Source organism: Vespa mandarinia, chromosome 25, assembly GCF_050613455.1.
Source record: "Vespa mandarinia isolate Hongniang chromosome 25, ASM5061345v1, whole genome shotgun sequence".
NCBI classification, from domain to species: Eukaryota; Metazoa; Arthropoda; class Insecta; order Hymenoptera; family Vespidae; genus Vespa; species Vespa mandarinia.
This window is the reverse complement of record NC_140834.1, coordinates 2077602-2098757: the sequence shown is the minus strand read 5'-3', so window position 1 is coordinate 2098757 and position 21156 is coordinate 2077602. Positions and strand designations below refer to the sequence as shown.

The window sequence follows — 21156 nt, the reverse complement described above, 5'->3', positions numbered from 1 at the left end:
GAGAGAGAGAGATAGAGAGAGAGAGAGAGAGAGAGATACGAAGGACTGTTCTCCCACGAATATTTTATAATTCTGTTCGTTCATGATTTAAAAGTTCGTAGTTGAAAAATGTTTTTTTTTTGTAAAATGATGATGACACATGAGATGACCAAGAAGGAAAAAGTTTTAATGACACACCGTAAGAAAGTTTTCAACGAAGAAGTTTGAAAACTTATTTCAACGAAGAACAAATTGAAAAGTTGAGCGAAAAAGAAAAAGAAAATAGGAGCGATAAAAATAATATAAAGCATTCACAAATTTATGATAGGTATCGTGTATGTATTATCTAAAGATAAAGAAAAAAAGTTTTACGGTGAATCGTATCAATGTGATCGTTGTTGTACTCGTTTGTTTTATTTTGACGAAGGAAATAAAATCAATTCTTTCATAAAAGTAAAAAACAAGGAAAAAGAAGGAAAAAGGAAATACGAAGACGATACGAAGGAGAAAAAATTAAATTCTAAATGAAAATAATAATAATAATAATAATAATAATAATAATAATAATAATAATAATATACTATACTTTTTAATATAATGACTAGAAAGTAACGGTGTATTATGTCACGTGACCACTTTTGTTGGAATCAAAAATGAAGGAAAAAAAAAAAATGTAAATTACATTTCGATTCGAAGCACAATGTATGTACGTATATATTTTACAAATTTTATTATAACAAATTTTTTTTAATAATTAAACACAACGAAGACATTTTTAATAGTATCGACTATAGTTCTATAAATTTCACAAATGGAATATAATTAGAATCGAATTAGAATAGAATTTTGCGATTTCTTATCTAATTATTAATACAAAATTTTAATATCGAATTGATTAAAAGTTTCGTTATTCCGATATTAATAATATTTTTTATATGGAAAAATTTTCGAGTACTCGAAAAATTGCATAAATTATCTAAACAATTCTTTTCTCAGAAGGATGAGAAATTTTTGGAAAATTGAAATAATAAAGTTTTGACTGAAAAATTCCAGAAGATGATGGAATTAAAACTTTAAATACAATTTCAATAAAGTTATTTGTGTCATCATGAAAAGTGTGTTACGTATTTATTTTTTCTTTTTTTTTTTTTTTTTTTTTTTTTTACTTATAAACAGAATGATTATTTTGATAAATACCGAAATAACATTAACCTTATGTTTATTAATCTAAATAACGTGATTGTATGCATTCGTTACAAACTATCTATTTAACATTTGTACAGAAATAGCAGATATATTTCAACAGTTATTATTCACGATTAATTATTAAATAGTTTCGCTTATAGAGCCATCCGTAAAAATGATAAGTATGCCATTGATTTATTCAGTATCTGTAAAATTGATAAAAAAATAATAGAATTTAATCCTTTTGAATATCAAAATTATACAAAATTTTAAACCATCGAAAATATTCAAAATTGAAATTGAAATTAATATGAATAAACTGTAACGAATTTCCAACGGCCAAAATCTTGTCAGATCAAGCAATCATTTACTGATTGTTATCCCTTTTATTGTATTAGAGAAATCTGGCAGCTGAAAAAAAAAGAGAAAAGAATAGATAATAATAATAAGAATAAATGACGTTTGATTAGGTTTTGTGATATAATGCAAAACAAAAAAGTAACGAAAAAACCGATTTTACGATTAGACTAAATTAGATTAAATTAAATTATGTGATTACCATGTTTAAATAATTGTTTAAGTACTAGGAAAATTTAAACAAAACGTCTTCAAAATTTATGTAAATATTCGTAAAATTTGATTCGAAACAATTAAGTTTTTTAGATAATTTTAAAGATTGAAATTTATATGATCATATTGCCGCTATTTTGAAAGCATACATGTGTTCAATAAACAATTTGAAATTATCGACAAGAATTTTCACAATAGTATTTAAAACAAACAGAAGACTTACGAAAATGTATATGACATCAATATCAAATTTTCAATCCAAAAAATTATAAAAAAATAAATAACATATATATTATTACCAAATATGAACACCAATTTCTAAATCACTAAACGTAAACATTTATATATCATATTAACGAACACAAAATAATATGAAATGCATTACAATATAAAAAATTCATTTCAAAAGAAAAAATATATTCGAAAAATTACATTAGATTTATTTAAATTGCATACTTTTACGAATGACCATAATTATGAACAACTATTTTGAAAAATATATAATATATTGTACCTTTTTTTTATATCCAGTAAACAATGTGTTATATATTAACTAATCTGGATACTTAGAAATTAGTAATAGATACTAATATTATGACAATTAGAAAGTTAGTACTAAATACTAATCATAATAATTATTATTAATATATATTACCAACTAGCTAAGTTATCAACAACGGTCGGTAACATTCAATTACCTATCGATCCATGGTAGAATAAAAGTTCTATCAATAACTCACGTAAGTAAGGTAGAAATATTTACCGTCGATAATATCACTTGATGATAAAGTAGCAAAACACAAATTAGTATCTGACGGTAACAAATAGCTATATATATAAAAACTTATATATAAATATATATATATATTTTTTAAGTAATATACTTCATATTATTTAACCCACTTAATGTACTTAATATGAATAAAGACTAATCTATAATAAATCAATTTTTTTAAATACTAAAATATCATATGAATCAATACGTTTATAAGTCAACGATCATACCGCGTTGTAAAGCACCAGTTCTCGTCCGATCACTGAAGTTAAGCAACGTTAGGCACGGTTAGTACTTGGATGGGTGACCGCTTGGGAACACCGTGTGTTGTTGACATTTTTTTTACTTTCTTTTTCATTTTTTTTTTTTTATAAACAACCAAAACTACAATACAATGATATGCGTCATTGTACGTCACTTCTACTCATTTGCTCCGAATCTAAGATGCCTGTTTCATCGATCGCAATCTTACTTCCTAACAAAGCAAAGAAACTGAAACAACTTATATATAATTTTTAAATCATGTAATCCATGTTACTTAATGCACTTAATAGATTTAGAACAAATGAAAAATACTTTATAATAAATCAATTTTTATACAAACAGAAATAACAAATAAAAAAATAAAGTTATTAAGTCAACGATCATACCGCGTTGTAAAGCACCAGTTCTCGTCCGATCACTGAAGTTAAGCAACGTTGGGCACGGTTAGTACTTGGATGGGTGACCGCTTGGGAACACCGTGTGTTGTTGACATTTTTTTTACTTTTTTCTTTGTTTTTTTTTTATAAATAACCAACCTAAATTACAATAAAATGATATAGTTTGTACAAATGAAATAAACTCTAGAATAAATCAATTTTTTTAGATGTAAAAATACATATAAAATGAGAGGGCTTTCAAGTCAACGATCATACCGCGTTGTAAAGCACCAGTTCTCGTCCGATCACTGAAGTTAAGCAACGTTGGGCACGGTTAGTACTTGGATGGGTGACCGCTTGGGAACACCGTGTGTTGTTGACATTTTTTTACTTTCTTTTTCATTTTTTTTTTATAAACAGGCACAATTGCAATTAAATAATGAATATCATTGTATTTAATTTATTAGCCGTTTATACTGGATCTAATCTGCCATTTTCACAATCTTACTTCCTTACAAAGAGAAGTAACTAGAATATAAGAATAGAAGAATTCTATCCTTTATTTCTGTAGTTTTCGATGCGAATATATGACAGTGTAATGCGAAATATAGTTCTTTTTATTTTATTGTTTATATCTGCACATACAATGTCCATTACTGTGTACGTTATGGTCCTAGAAATGATCTTAGTTATATGGAAGATTTATTATTATTTTTATTATTATTATTATTTTCATTATTATTTTTATTATTATTATTATTATTAAGATCGTAAAAGAATTAGATATTCCATTGTTTTGTTTATTTTTTATTTTTTATTTTTATTATTATTTTTTTAATGATATTATATGATATTTAATATTGTGTATTGTTTGATAATTATTGATACTGAGAATATGGACGATTTATCAATATTAAGATCGTAAAAAAATTAGATATTATATTGCTTTTTTTTTTTTTATTCTTTTAGTTCTTCTTTTTTTAATTTTTTTTATTTCTTTTTTTTTATTTTTTATTTATTTATCTATTTATTTATTTAATAATTGTTGATCTTAGGTATATGGAAGATTTATTATTATTATTATTATTATTATTATTATTATTATTAAGATTGTAAAAGAGTTAGATATTCCATTGTTGTGTTTATTTTTTATTTTTTATTTTTATTATTATTTTTTTTAATGGTATTATATGATATTTAATATTGTGTATTGTTTGATAATTATTGATACTGAGAATATGTGAGAAATAATTGAGAATACGATTTATCAATATTAAGATATTTTTTTAGGATTTATAAAATTAGATATTATATTGCTTTTTTTTCTTTTTTTATTCTTTTAGTTCTTCTTTTTTTAATTTTTTGTTTATTTCTTATTTTTTTTATTTTTTATTTATTTATTTATTTATTTCAGTGATATTATATATCGTTTGATTTCATGTATCGTTTGATAATTATTGATATTGAGCATATGGAGGATTTATTAATATTAAGGTTAAAGGTTATCAATATTAAGGTAAAAAGGTTAAATATTATATTGCTCTTTTCTTTATTTATCTCGTTATAATTATATATAAAATAATAAATTATGAATAAAATAATTAATAAGTAATATTATTTTATTTATTTTTATATAATAATAATAATAATAATAATAATAATAATAATAATAATAATAATTATTATTATTATTATTATTATTCCTTCGTTATATTTTGTTTCAGATTATTGGAATCATTAAAGAAGAATGATCATTGATTTAATATATAAATTCGTTGACAAATTCGAAAGTTACTTGTTGATGCAAAAAGAAAAAGGAAAGAAAGAAAAAAAAGGAAAAAAAAAATAGAATGAAATGAAAATAAAAGAATGAATGAAAAAAAAAAAAAAGAAAATTGTACGTTCGATGGAAACAATTGCAATTTATCGTTTTTATTTATGTTTTTTTCTTTTTTTCTTTTTTTTTTTTTTCAATCTTATTCAATTCAATATCATTTACAAGTGATGCCTAGCGACGATGATCAAAAGGCAATGATCTATATCTGTATTAAAATTAGATACTAAAATCGTTCACGTATTATTGATATATTGTTACACAGGAGAATGTCTAACAAAGAAAGAAAAAAAAAAAAGAAAAAAGAGAACAAAAAAAAAAGTAATTGTTTTATCATTTTTTTTATTTATTCATTTATTTATTTATTTTCTTTTTTCTTTCATAAAATTTTCATCATTTGAAAATTTTCCTTATCACTGAAGGAAATGATATAATGATGAATCTCTATTACTTTCCTTTTTTGTTTCTATCTTTTGGTAAAAAAAAATTTCAACAGGAAAAATATCTTTGCGATTGAAGTGATAAAATTTTTTTTTTTTTTTTTTTTTTTTTTTCCATAAAATTTCATCGGCGAAAAAATATCCTCCTTTATTAACACGATAAATTCCTTTTTTGTTCTTTTCTTTCACAAAATTGTCCATCAAGATCTATCCTTATGTTTATCGTAATTAATATTTTTTTGCATTCTCTTTTTCAGAATACCATCTTTATGCGATCTATGATCTTTATGTATCTATGAGAATAATATTAACAGATTTCTAAATGGGAAGAAAATATTGTTACAAATTTTTGGTATGTTACGTTTATCGATTAAAAAATTGTATTTTACTTGTTGGAAGAAAATTTGTCGTATTATCATTGATCGAATTTCATCGACGTGAGTACGATTTTGAGTAATTTTTGATAATTAAAAAAAAAAAAAAAGAAAAAAAAAAGAAGAAGAATTATGAATACAGAATTATTCCATTTTAAAAAATTGTGTATCAATTGTATCTATTGGTTTTATAAAAAAAAAAAAAAAAAAGAAAAAAAAAGAACAATTTTTTAGAAGCTTTTTAAGTTTTCAGATGTAAATTTAATTAATATTGATAGCAATTTATTCGTGTAGGACATCTTATTGTCGCAGATGCAAAAGTCATAAATAATTTTTATTAAACATAATTTTTATTAAACATAATATTTTAAACAGTACAAAAGTTGTAGAAAATGTCGTTCGACATTTTATCAAGTTTTGGCATCTTGAAATTTGACAAATTGCATATTCGGACATGTCATGTTAAAAAATATGTCAACTGTGAAGTGTAGTGAAAAATTTAAAACAAAAAAAGATTTGAAAACTGCATTATAAGAAAAAAAAGGCGTACCTTTTTGTCTTATAAAAAATATTATTATTAGTTTCTGTTTTTTCTTTTTTTCCTTTTTTTTTTTCCATTAAATTTAACAAGTTTGTATTGCAGGTACTGGCAACGTCGATGGCTTATTTTTCAGTCCTACGAACGTTTATGTGAACGGGATATAAAATGAATTTTCAATTATACAATATATATATATATATATATATATATATATATATATATATATCCTTTAATATTTTATTTATATTATATTTGTTATGAAGATGTAATAATTATTTAAAATGAAAAAAAAGAAAAAGTAATTACTTGTTCGATTAATTGATTTTATATTTATATTATAAAATTATATATACATATATATATATATATTTTTATTTTTATTTTTTTTTTTTTATTTTTTTTTCCCTTTTAATTCAATAAGTATATATTTAAAAAATATTTATTATGATATATAGAGTTATTATTATATTATATCAATCATATTAATGTAAATATAATTATATATTTATTATACAATAGTATATTAATAATTAACTGGTATTACATATTAGTATAATTAATTAAAAAAAAAATATTTCACAATTATTCAAATTAATCAAGATTAAAATATCCTCCCTAAACTAATAATTTTTCGACATATACTGTTTAATGTTTTTTTTTTGTTTTTCTTCATAGAGAATTTGACATAATTATATTTAAAACCTATACGAATAAATAGAAAATCTTTGTTACTACGAGAAAGAAAAAAAAAAAATAAATGAAACTTCAGATCCATCTATACTGATCGCAAAACTTACAGTAACATAGACCAGTGACTACTATTACTAAAAAAAAAGGAAAAAAAGAAAAAGAAAAAAAAAAAGAAAGAATAATTGTCTAAACGATCACAATACTTACGATACCATAAACCGACTACCATCAGTATTAAAAAAAAAAAAAGAAAAGTAAAAAACTGTCTAAACTCCATGCAAAACTTTCTTTAGGGTCAACCACATGATCATTACTATACCACTGCACATGCTATACTAATGCTCGCACATAATTTTCCTTACAATGCACATGTCTCTTCGAACGATCATTGAATTCTTACATTTAAAACACGTAATCTTCGTTCAATGAACATTTTAGAAAAGACTTTCCATCTATTAAAAAAGAAAAAAAGAAAAAAAAAAAGACAAAGATAGAAGTTAAACACAAAGTAGGTAAGATAATTGCAATGCAAGGAAACAAAAAAAAAAAAGAAAGAAAAAAAAAACAGGGGGAGGAAAAGAAAAGAAGAACGAAACGAAACGGCGAAGAATCAAAAAGAAGTTTCAGAAAGTTTTGAAAATTAAAAAGAAGAAAATATCCGAGGTTATTATAAACCATCACCCACCACCCACGAAACTCTCAAACTCTTATTCGTTCCTATCATTTACCCCCACTCTCCATAACTTACATCCCCCTCCAGCCAACCAATGGCAAAAGCTATACGACCTTTTATTCTCGAATTTATTCTCTAACCGTAGAACATCAGTCGATTCGAATTCGATTGATACGTTGTTGTCTCGTACATCCAATAACAAACGTTTATTAACGAAAGAATAATAAAATAAAAATTACGACGAATTCGAAAAAAAAAGGATTGGTTAAGTTCACGATACTCACGTGATCCATATCAGGGATGTATCCAGAGGAACGGGTGATCACTCATTCGTTGTACTAACAAAAATTTTTTTCTGTTAATATTTTCCATGTCTTCGTTACGTTATGCAAGTAGAGTGAGGGGAGGTGTTAGGTCAAAAGTTAACAAGTGATATTTTCAGAGAGAAAAAAAAGAAAAGAACAAGGAAATTGTGAAAAACAAATAAAAATCGTTCACCACGACGTTTAGTGATTTTCGTGGACAATTTATTTTTCTTCTTTATTTTTTTTCTTTTTTTTTCTTTTCATTAAATTATACAAAGAAGAACAACGAAAAATTCGTGAGCTTGTAATTTTAATAATTTGAGTGAGAAGTCTAAAATGCCTCCGAATGCGATTGATTGGTTTTTAAAGTTAATCAGTGTATGTGTGTGATTGTGAATGTATGTGCAGGCAAATGTGTGTATGTGTGTGTGTGTGTATGTGTGTGGGTACCATAGAGCTTTAAAGAGAACAAAATTAGGAAATATTTATGAAGCTCTGTTACAGAGATAATTGTTCAATAAATAAATCATAGGATGCACTCATTTAAAGAAACTTTTCTCGATCGGTGTTTAAAACTTACATAGTTTTTTTTTTTCCTTTATATTTCGTCCTTGCTAGCAATGGTGAATATGTGTTCTAAAATTTATTTCTTTTCGCCCTTTCTTTTCTATTTCTCAGTTTTCTCGTTCTTTTTTCGATCAAGTAAGATTACAGAAAAATACGCGTGGCCGTGTATACGCGTGTGTGTTTTTGTTTTTCTCAAATTGATTTTGAAAAACGATTTTCTTTTTTTTTTTTTTTTTGTAAATCATAAAAAATCACGAGTCGTTTTTTGCTAAGTGAATCAACGAATGACGTGTTGTTTTTTTCTTCCATCCGTATTTTGAAAAACATAGTTACAATTTTTTATTATTCATATGTTCTAGTAAAGAAAAATAAATTAATGAATTATGCAAATTTTTTATAAGGCGAATCGTAATGAATGACATTTTTTTTTCTGTATTTCTTTCATTTACATTCGAAGATATAAAAATCTTATATTGAAAATTTATACTGAAGGATATATTAAAATTTTTTTACATTTTTTTTTTTTTTTTTTTTTGAAATAATAATGAAAACAAAAATAAAAAGAAGAAAATGAAAAATATGCGAGAGAAATTTAATTAATCATTACACTTCAAGGAAGCAAAATAGTTACTCAATTAGATAATTCAAAGAAAGTAAAAAATGCATTATAAATGGGAAGATATGCAAAAATAATATTTCTATTTCGTAATAATAATTGACTAATTTAAAAAGATCAAAAGGTAACAAAAAAAAATAATGTAATTAAAATTCAATTAATCAATAACTCCTGAGAAAGCTGAACGATTTAATTAACTTAATTAATTGATTAAAAAAAAAAAAAAAAAAAAAACAAAAACATAAATCAAAAGAAATAAAAGAGAAGGAAAGGATGTAAAAAAAAAAAAAAACAGAATAAAAAAAATAAGAAAATCTTCGTTTTAGGAGCTTGACTTTCGCGGTACCAACAAGGTGATAGATTTGAACAAACGTACGTTAAATTGCGCGGGAATTTGGCCAGAAAGGATTCACGAGCCAGTTTTCATTTTTTTCTCTGTTTACTTGGCCGTACATTGTACAATGGGAATCGTCTCGATTACCGATAACATGTCAGACATGGAATATATTATCGGTTGCATAGAAGAAAACATGTTCAATTTTATGACGCTAATGAAGATATGCATATGCAGAATGAAAAGCAATTCGTTGGCCGAATTTTTAAAGGAGATCAAAGTCGATCTTATTCCAGAAAGATACAAAACCGATGAGGAAAAGATCGCCTTTTTAAATTATAACAATTTTAGTATAAAGTTCGTCAAGGTCACTATAGTATCATGCGTAATAGCCGCTACGTTGTATTATCTATCCCTTTTAGCTCCCAACGTTAAAATGGGTAAATTTTTTTTACAATTAATTCGAAATCTTATTGAAATATTGGATTACTTTTTTGTTGTTTTTATTATTTCCTCTTTTTTTTATTTATTTAACGTGTATTATTTAATTTTTCTTTTATGCTTAATTCTTTATTTATTTATTTATTTATTCTTTATCATTTCGATCAATAATTTTTGTAAATATTTTTCAACTATTTTCCCTTTTCTTTTTCTTATTTTATTTTTATACATTATTTTCTTTTTATATTGTTTTTATATCTCTTCCATTTAAATGTATATTATTTATAATATAAAATAGTTAATAAAGATATGTAACGTGTATTCGGAATAAAAGTCATAGAAATTTTAATCATGCCAAATAAATTTTAAATATTATTATTGTTTCAAATATTACAATAACAAAAAATATTTAATAATATTATATGTTTCATTAATAATATCTGACTTATATATGCAATTGATTTTAAAATATCTTTTAAAAGAAAACATTGAATATCCTTATGTCTTTAATTAAGAATAAAGATCATAAAATATACAGAAAAAGAAATTATAAATAATACTATTTTGCTGTTAAAAACAATTACAAATAATATTATAAAAAGTTATAATCTTATTATATCGAGGAAAATCCAATATTAATTTCACAGTTATCATTTCTTATTAATTAGAATTAAGAGAAGAAATTTTTTTCAATATTTATCGTTTAGTAAAAAAAAAAGTATAATAAAATGAAAATAAAATCTTTATCTTATAATCATTTTGTTACTTACAGTCGTCGCAAATTCGTCTTATGGATATGTATTGCCATACAAAAGTCGTCCACTGATTGAACCGACTAATCTGACAATTTACGTTTGTCTTTGTCTGTATCAATTTTTAATAGTACTAATTATAATCTTCGGTTACGTCGGAACAGATTGTCTATTAATCAGTTTGGTACTCCACGTCAGCGGTCTTTTTTCTGCACTTTCCTGCAAAGTAAAACACGTTTTGGACAATCCGGAGAATCGTAAGCGTCGAATAAAGAAATTAATATTGAGACACATACGTCTAGTACGGTAATAATAATAAATAATAACAATAACAAAAACAATAATAATATTACCGATAATGATGCTGATGATGATGATAATAATAACAATACTAATAATAATGAATAAAATAAATAAAAGAATGCATTAAAAAAATTTATAAAATAAATATATAGATATATATAAATATAAGCATATATATATATATATATATATATATATATATATACATATAAATAGATAGATATAATGAAAACAATAAATAGTCTATTAAGTAGAAAAAAATATAAAATAATGGCAATAATTATTAAGAAATCAAAAATTAAAAAATTCATTCAAATAAATTTAAATATATTTATGTTGTATTGTAATTTAACAAAACAATGTATACAACAAAAATAATAAAATTTACATAAAGATTATATATACATATATATGTATATAAATATAAATATAAATATATATATATATATATATATATATATATATATATAATATATATTTATATACGTATACATATACTATGTAGAATGTTTCAGATTAGCTGATTCTTTGGAAAGTTATTTCAACATACTGATATTACAACAACTATTGGGAAGTACCATCCATCTTTCTCTGCTTGGTTACGACGGGCTCGTTGTAAATTTAACATCTACATTTTATTACTGCTTATTTTCAGAAAATATTTTTTAGAAAATAATATTAGATTAAATCATTATTATTTACAGTGTATATCAGCTGGAGAGGAAACAAAGTTAATCGCTTTTGTCATAATCGCAGGTTGTGTTTTAAGCACGCTAATGGCTTATTGCTATATCGGAGAGTGTCTTATTAATGAAGTACGTAAATTATCTCATTCGCACGCAATTTTATCATTTTATACTAATACAATGATATCGTTTCACACGTTTTCAAATAAAGAAATACACCCACACACATACACATAAACATAAATTATACATTTTTTATAATTCATTTACATTTATTTCTATTTGTTCATAGCTATTTATTTTTCTCTATTATTTTTTGTATTTTAATTTCATATATATTCATATATTCTTTTTTTTTTTTGATACATCATTTATTATATTTATTTATTATTATCTTCTCATTACATTCTTTTGAGATTATTTTTTAGAACAATTTTTTTATATTTAAAAAAACAATGTGTATATATATGTATATATTTGCAAAGATTTATATTACATTATACATACTAAATTCATATAATTTATAAATTATATGTATTGTGTTGCAAAAAAATTTGACATCACATTTGAGAACTTCTAGAATTCATGACTTCAAAAGCATATCTGAAAACAAATTTTTTTCTCCATTTTTTCTCTTTTTATAATTCTGATTGAACTATCATGGTTTTCAGTTCCACCCACTATCTCTTCCCTGACGCAAATAATTGATAATTGTTATTATAGATTAATTAATGTTTAGAAACATATTTTACAGAGTACATCCTTTGGTGAATCATTTTATCAGTGCAAATGGTACAACATATCGCAAGAGGAGATTAAATTAATGCACATTTGTATGATGCGATCGTCAAAACAAATGCAACTGACCGTCGGCAAATTTTTCGCGTTGTCGTTGACTACATTCACAGATGTGAGTAAAAATTAAATTTTTTTTCTTTTTTTCGTTTTTTCTGTCCTTTTTTCACCATAAATATATATATATATTTATATGGTCTTCTAAATCATCATTAATATAATTTATTCATACGTTCTCATACGTTTTTAGGTTGTGAAGACATCAATGGCGTACTTATCCGTACTTCGAACGTTTATGTAAAAAGAATGTTAACAAAAAATACTAAAGAGGAAAGGTAAAAAAAAAAAAACAATAGAGAGCATTAAGCGTTACATTCAAATTGAGAAAAAGAAAAATGAAAAAAAGAAAGGGTATTTTATCAAAGAAATAAAATTGATTAAATAAACGTTGTTACATTTCTTTATTACAAACATTTAATTTAAAAAGAATAAAACTCTCTGTTACTGATCTAAATGATAGTATTAAAAATATGTTATTTTACCTTTTTTACAATATCGTAATTTCGTGTACTGTGTGTCCGTGGTTGCGGTAAGAAACGAACTGAAGGTTGTAGCGAAAAAAAGAGAAATCGAAAGAACAAAGATAAGAAACAGAGAAAAAATGAGAAGGAAGGGAATACAAAAATCATTTTATTATTTAAATTATATTAATTATTATTAAATTATATTATTACAAAAATGTGAATGACAACGTCGTGAAATCCTTTTGGAGAAATAAAATTAAATAAAATAAGATAAATTTTAACATTATGCAAACATTTGTCTAATAGGTCCAGATCACGTGGGCTGATTTATGAAATAATGTCTGAGACACATTTTTCCTCTTTCTCTCTCTCTCTCTCTCTCTCTCTCTTTCTCTCTCTCTCACCCTCCCTGTCCATAGATCTTGAAGAGTATATACGTTCTTAAAAGAGTCTAAGAGTTACTATAAAAGAAAAAAAGAGAAAAAGCAACAAAAATTTCAGAAATGTCTAAACTGATCGCAAAACTTATCCCGTAACATAACACGTGGGACAATATTATTAAAAAAATAAAATAGAATAAAAAAAAAATTGCGAAATCGTTTAAATTAATAACAATACTTACCGCAGCATCAATTGATATTGTGCAGTATTATATAAAAATATTTCAAAATTGTCTAATTTTTCATTAAACCTTCGATGAAACACGATTGTATACGAAAAAAAAAAAGAAAAAAAGAAAATAGAAATGTCTCAAAATCGTCTGTACTGTTCACACTACATATCGTAATATAAATTGGCGATCACGATTATAAAAAAAAAAAAAATTCAGAATCCTCTAAATGGATCGTGAAATTTACCATACCGATCTACATTTCATAACAAAACGAAAATGAAAATACAAAACAGTTTAAACTAAACGCAAAACTTTCCTTACCGTGAACCTTAAACTACACTGTTTTACCATATCATTGCACACGCTATACTAATGCACGCACATACTTTTCCCTATAATGCATATGCCTCTTCGAAGGATCATTAAATTCTTACTTTTAAAACACGTCTCTTCGTCCTGTAAACGTTCAAAAGAGGACGTTCCATCTATTAAAAAAGAAAAAGAAGACACATGCAGTAGTTAGATACAATGTAGGTAAGATAATTGCAATGCGAGGAAACAAAAAAAAAAAAGGGGGAAAAGAAAAGAAGAAAGAAACGAAACGGCGAAGAATCAAAAAGAAGTTTCGGAAAGTTTCGAAAATTAAAAAGAAAAAACTATCCGTGGTTATTACATGTCATTACTCACCACCCACAGAACTATCAAACTCTCATTCGTTGCTGCCTTTTACCCCCACTCACCGTAACTTACATCCCCCTCCATCCAACAAATGCAAAAGCTACACGACCTTTCATTCTCGAATTTATTCTCTAACCTTCGAGCATTAGTCGACTCGAATTCGATTGATACGTTGTTGTCACGTATATTCAATCACAATCGTTCATTAACAAAAGAATAAATAAAGAAAAATTACGGCGAATTCCAGAAGAAAGGATTTGTTAAGTTCACGATACTCACGTGATCCACATCAGTGATGTATCCAGAGGAAGGAGTGATCACTCATTCGTTATCCTAACAAAAATTTTTTCTGTTAATATTTTCATGTCTTCGTCACGTTATGCGTGTGTGTCGAGGGAGGTGTTAGATCAAATGTTAACAAGTGATTTTTTGCGAGAGAAAAAAAGAAAGAACGAAGAAATTGCGAAAACAAATAAAAATCGTTCAGCACAACGTTTAGTGATTTTCGTGGATAATTTTTTTTCATCTTATCAAATTATATATAAGAAGAATGGCGAAAAATTCATAGAAAAAAGTTTCCTGTCGTATCGTAAAAAGTTCTAATCATTCGTGTGAGAAATGTTCATCTGAAGTGCATTAATATGCAATTATTCGATTTTGAAAATCAATCAGTTTGTGTATGATAGTGAATGTGTCTCTACTCACGTCTATATGTGCCTACCATAAAGCTATAAAGAGAAACAAATTACGAAATATATATGAAGCTCTATTACAGAGATAATTGTTAAATAAATAAATCATGTGGTGCACTCATTTAAAGAAACTTTTCTTCGATCAATGTTTAGAATTTACATTGTTTTTTTCTTATATATGTCGTCCTTGTTAGCCATGGTGAATATGTGCTTTTGAATTTATTTTTTTTCGCCCTTTTTTTTCTGTTTCTCAGTTTTCTTGTTCTTTTTACGATCAAGTAAGATTACAAAAAGATACGTGTGGCCGTGCATACGCATGTGCGTTTTTGTTTTTGTCAAATTGATTATAAAAAATAATTTTCTTTTTTAAGTAAATTATAAAAAATTTCGAATTGTTTTTTCCTAAGTGAATCAACGAACCACGTGTTGTTTCTTTCTTTCATCCGCATTTTGAAAAATATATTTTCAATTTTTTACTATCCATATGTTATGGTAAAGAAAAATAATTTAATGAATTATGAAAATTTTGTATAAGGCGAATCGTAATGAATGACAGGTTTTTCTGTATTTCTTTCATTTACATTAAAAGACATAAATATCTTATATTGAAGATTTATATTGAAAGATATATTAAAATTTTCTTAATTTTTTTTTTGTTGTATAAAATAGTAATGAAAACAAAAAAAAGTAAAGAAAAATATTCAAAAAAAATTGAATTAAACATTAGACTTCAAGGAAGCAAAATAGTTAGTTAATTAGATAATTGAAAATAATAAAAAATGTAAAATAGATGGAAAGATATATAAAAACAAAATGTTGATTTTGTGGTAATTGACTAATTTAAAAAGACCAAAACGAAACAAAAAATATAGTGCAATAAAAATAAAATATGATAGAAATAAAAATAAATTGAAATAAAAATTCAATTTATCAATAACTCTCGAGAAAGTTAAACGATTTAATTAATTTAAATAATTGATTAAAAGAAAGAAAAACTAGAAACAAAAAAATAATTAAAAAGAAATAAAGGATGATAAAGGAAAAGAAAATGAATAAAAGAAATAAGAATATCTTCATTTTAGGAGCTCGACTTTCACGGTACTAGAAGGCTAATAGATTTGAACAAACGTACGTTAAATTGCGCGGGAATTTGGCCAGAAAAGATTCACGAGCCGGTTTTCATTTTTTTCTCTGTTTACTTGGCCTTACATTGTACAATGGGTGTCATCTCGATTACCAATAACATATCGAATTTGGAATATGTTCTTGCTTGCTTTGAAGAAAACTTGTTCCATTTTATGACGCTATTGAAAATATGCATATGCAGAATTAATAGCAATTCGTTGGCCGAAATTATAAAGGAAATTAAAGTCGATTTTATTCCAGAAAGATACAAAACCGATGAGGAAAAGATTGCTTTTTTGAATTATAACAATTTTAGTTTAATGGTCGTCAGGGTCACTTTAGGAACAAGCTCCACAGCTGCTGTCCTGTATTTTTTGTCCTTTTTAACTGTCAACATTGAAATGGGTAAATTTTTTTATAATTAAATTTAAATCATATAGAACTGATGGATTTTTTTTGTTTTTCTCTTTTTCAATTATTTATTTTACTTCGTATAATAATATTTTTCTTTTTCATTCGACTACTTATATATTTATTTATTTTTTATCATTTCGATCAGTAATTTTTGTAAATGTTCTTCAACTATTTTTCTTTTCTTTTTATTTATCATCTTCTTTTTTATATTCGTGAATAATTCTTATTGTAACGACTGTCGACTTTTATTGTTTTAATTTTTTGTGAAAATATTTTTAATATTTTAATTTATTTCAATTATATATAATTGTATAATATTTATTTCACTTTATTACAGTATTATAATTTTGTAAATTTAAAATACTTTATTTTAACATATATTGAAATATATTTTTGTTGATTTTTCTTGTTTCTAATTGTTTTTCTTCTTATTTATATCTTTTACATTAAATATATATTATCTGAACAGAAGATAGTTAGTATAATTATATATCTGGTGTCCGAAATAGAAAACTTTGAAATTTTAATCACATAAAATAAATTTCTAATATTATTTATATTTCATATATTAAAAAAAAAAATTAATCTTATTCTATGTTTTAAAAATATTTTTTATAGAAAAATATTGAATATCCTTATATTTTTCCTTAAGAATGATATTCATTAAGTACATAGAAAAAACTGAAATTATTTTTTTTTTTTGTTAAAATCAATTACAAATAATATTATAAGAAATGATAATATTGTATCGAGAAAAATCTAAAATTGATCTTATAGATATCATCTCTTATTAGTTAATATAGAGAATATAAATTATTTCTATAGTTATCTTTAATTAAAAAAAAATAAAAGTTTCTAATAAAATAAAATGTTTCTTTTAGAATTGTTTTGTTACTTACAGTCGTTGCAAATTCATCTTACGGATACGTATTGCCATATAAAAGTCGTCCGCTGATTGAACCGACTAATCTGACAATCTACATCTGTCTTTGTCTCTATCAATTTTTAATAGTACTAACTATAATCTTCGGTTACATCGGAAGTGATTGTCTATTTATCAATTTGGTACTCCACGTCAGCGGTGTTTTCTCTGCACTTTCCTGCAAAGTAAAACACGTTTTGAACAATCCTGAGAATCGTAAACGTCGAATAAAGAAATTAATATTGAGACACATACGTCTAGTACGGTAATAATAATAAATAATAACAACAACAAATATATTAATATTAGCAATAATGATGCTGATGATGATGATAATAATAATAATAATAATAATAATGAATAAAATAAATAAAAGAATGTATTAATGAAATTTATAAATTCAATCTATGCATATATATAAATATATATATATATATATATATATATATATATATATATATATATATGTAATATATATTAATTTATGTATACATATACTATGTAGAATGTTTCAGATTAGCTGATTCTTTGGAAAGTAATTTCAACGTATTAATTTTACAAGAATTAATGGGAATTACCCTTCATCTTTCTCTTCTTGGTTATGACACGCTCGTTGTAAATTTAACATATACATTTCGTTATTGCTTATTTCTAGAAGATATTTTTTAGAAAATATTAGATTAAATTATTGTTATTTCCAGTGTATAGCGGCAGGAGAGCAAAAAAAGTTAATCACTTTTTTCATAGTTGCATGTCGTGTTTTAAGCACGCTATTACTTTATTGCTATATCGGAGAGTGTCTTATTAATGAAGTACGTAAATTATCTCATTCGCACGCAATTATATTATTTTATGCTACTGATACAATGATATCGTTTCACACACTTTCAAATAAAGGATACATTCACATAAATATTAATTACTTACTTTTTATAATTCATTTACATTTATTTCTATTTGTTTATAGTTATTTATTTTTCTCTATTATTTTTTATATTTTAATTTCATATATAATATTTTCATATATATTTTTTTTTGATACATTATTTATTATATTTATTTATTATTATCTTCTAATTACATTCTTTTGATATTATTTTTTTAGAAGAATTTTTTTATATTTAAAAATCAGTGTGTATATATATGTATATATTCGCACGGTATTATATTACATTATACATACTAAATTCATATAATTTATAAATTATATGTATTGTGTTGCAAAAAATTTGACGTCACATTTTAGAACTTCAGGAATTCATGACTCCAGGAGCATATATGGAAGCAAATTTTTTTCTTCTTTTTTTTTTTTTCTTTTTATAATTCTGATTGACATGTCATGGTTACCAGTTCCATCCATTACTCCTTCCCTAACGAAAATAATTGAAAATTATTATTACAGATTAATAAATGTTTAAAAACATATTTTACAGAGTACATCCTTTGGTGAATCATTTTATCAGTGCAAATGGTACAACATATCGCAAGAGGAGATTAAATTAATACACATTTGTATGATGCGATCGTCAAAACAAATGGAACTGACAGTCGGCAAATTCTTCGTGCTGTCCTTGACTACATTCACAGATGTGAGTAAAAATTAAATTTTTTTTCTTTTTTTCGTTTTTTCTGTCCTTTTTTCACCATAAATATATATATATATTTATATGGTCTTCTAAATCATCATTAATATAATTTATTCATACGTTCTCATACGTTTTTAGGTTGTGAAGACATCAATGGCGTACTTATCCGTACTTCGAACGTTTATGTAAAAAGAATGTTAACAAAAAATACTAAAGAGGAAAGGTAAAAAAAAAAAAATAATAGAGAGCATTAAGTGTTACATTCAAATTGAAAAAATGAAAAATGAAAAATAGAAAGGGTATCTTATCAAAGAAATAAAATTGATTAAATAATCGATGTTACGTTTCCTTATTTCAAACATTTAATTTAAGAAGAAATAGCACACTGTTATTGATCTAAATGATAATATTAAAAATATTTTATTTTTCCTTTGTTTACAATCTCGTTATTTCGACTGTGCGTCCGTGCTTGCGATAAAAATCGAACTGAACGTCGTAGCGGAAAAAAGAATAATGAGAAGAGCACAGATAACATAAAGAGAAAAAATGAAAAGGAAGGAAATTCAAAATTAATTTTATTATTTAAATTATATTAATTATTAGTAAATTATATTATTATAAAAATGTGAATGAGAACGTTGTGAAATTCTTCTGGAGAAAAAAAATTAAATAAAATATTGTAAGTTTTAACATTATCTATGGAGATATCGGTCAAAGATCGTTTTGTTTTCTATTTCCTTTTTTTTTAATGTAAATAATCGAAGAAGTAATGAAGACACAAGAGGATAACATATATCTCCATTCCTTCTAATTTGTTGCCTTCTTTTTTATTTTCCATTAATTATTGTATTTTTTTTGTTTAATTTTTTTCAGATCAAACCATTCGAAATCGTGGACGTTTTTTTACTTCACGAGAGATACATTGCGATCGGAGGTGTATGGCCATTGAGAAAAACTTACGTTCGATTTCTTTGTTTATACATCTTTCAGAATACTCAAATGCATAAAGTGAACATTCATTGTTTATTAATTATTATATCTTGTTAGAAGCTGTATCCATATAGAACCTGTATTCATTATACCTGTTTTACATATGTTACTGATCATAGTCATCACGAAATAATTGCTGAGACACATTTAACCTCTCTCTCTCTTTCTCTCAATCTCGCTCTCCCTGTCTGTAAATCTTGAAGAGTACATACGTCCTTTAAGAGTCTAATAGTTACTATAAAGAAGAAAGAGAAAAAAGAGAAGAGAAATTTCAAAAATGTCTTAACTGATCGCAAAACTTATCTCATAACATAACACGGGGGACAGCATTATTAAAAAAATAAAATAGAATAAAAATAGAATAAAAAGAAAATTGCGAAATCGTTTAAATTAATAATAATACTTACAGTAGCATGAATCGGTAATGTCCAGTATTATATAAAAACTTTTCAAAATTTTCTAATCTTTAATTACACTTTCGATGAAACACTATTATATACAAAAAAAAAAAGAAATGGAAATACCTTAAAATCGTCTGAAGTGTCCAGAAAATTTTGTCGTGACATAAATTAGAGATTACGATTATAGAAAAAAAATTCAGTATTCTCTAAATGAACCGTAAAATTTACCATAGCGATCTACATTAGAAAACAAAACGTAAATGAAAATATAAAATAGTGTAAACTAAACACAAAACTTTCCTTAGCGTGAACCGTCAAAAACACTGCTTTACCATTTCATTGCACACGCTATACTAATCCTTGCACATATTTTTTCCCAGAATGCATATGCCTCTTCGAACGATCATTAAATTCTTACTTTTAAAAAACGTTTCTCCGTACGGTAAACGTTCGAAAGAGGACGTTAAACCCATTAAAAAAGAAAAGAAAGACAGGCCGAAGTTAGACACAGTGTAGGTAAGATAATTGCAATGCAAGGAAACAAAAAAAAGGGAAAAGAAAAGCAGAGCGAAACGAAACGACGAAGAATCAGAAAGAAGTTTCGGAAAGTTTCGAAAATTAAAAAGAAAAAAATATCCGAGGTTATTATAAAAAATTATCCATCACCCACGAAACTCTCAAACTCTCATTCGTTGCTGCCTTTTGCCCCC

General features: G+C 24.7%; 2 protein-coding genes and 3 non-coding genes across 5 annotated transcripts; all 5 read left to right on the top strand.

The window, feature by feature from the left end:
• Positions 1-2725: 2725 nt before the first annotated feature.
• Positions 2726-2845, top strand: LOC118446735 (5S ribosomal RNA). The gene has a single exon (XR_004839677.2). It is a non-coding gene; the product is annotated as a 5S ribosomal RNA (ribosomal RNA).
• A 300-nt stretch (positions 2846-3145) lies between these two features.
• Positions 3146-3265, top strand: LOC118446733 (5S ribosomal RNA). The gene has a single exon (XR_004839675.2). It is a non-coding gene; the product is annotated as a 5S ribosomal RNA (ribosomal RNA).
• Positions 3266-3412: 147 nt separating this feature from the next.
• On the top strand, positions 3413-3532 carry LOC118446729 (5S ribosomal RNA). Its single transcript, XR_004839671.1, has one exon. It is a non-coding gene; the product is annotated as a 5S ribosomal RNA (ribosomal RNA).
• Positions 3533-9524: 5992 nt separating this feature from the next.
• Positions 9525-12860, top strand: LOC146872206 (odorant receptor 4-like). The gene is made up of 6 exons (XM_085664197.1): positions 9525-9964; positions 10738-11023; positions 11536-11635; positions 11725-11835; positions 12461-12616; positions 12752-12860. Exons 1-6 carry the CDS (start codon positions 9652-9654, stop codon positions 12800-12802), a joined length of 1017 nt encoding a protein of 338 aa, XP_085520323.1. The 5' UTR covers positions 9525-9651; the 3' UTR covers positions 12803-12860.
• A 2338-nt stretch (positions 12861-15198) lies between these two features.
• LOC118446662 (odorant receptor 4-like) lies at positions 15199-19342 on the top strand. Its single transcript, XM_085664184.1, has 7 exons — positions 15199-15207; positions 16091-16538; positions 17449-17734; positions 17985-18084; positions 18171-18281; positions 18903-19058; positions 19194-19342. The coding sequence occupies exons 1-7, from the start codon at positions 15205-15207 to the stop codon at positions 19242-19244; spliced, it is 1155 nt and encodes a 384-aa protein (XP_085520310.1). The 5' UTR covers positions 15199-15204; the 3' UTR covers positions 19245-19342.
• The last annotated feature ends 1814 nt before the right edge of the window (positions 19343-21156 follow it).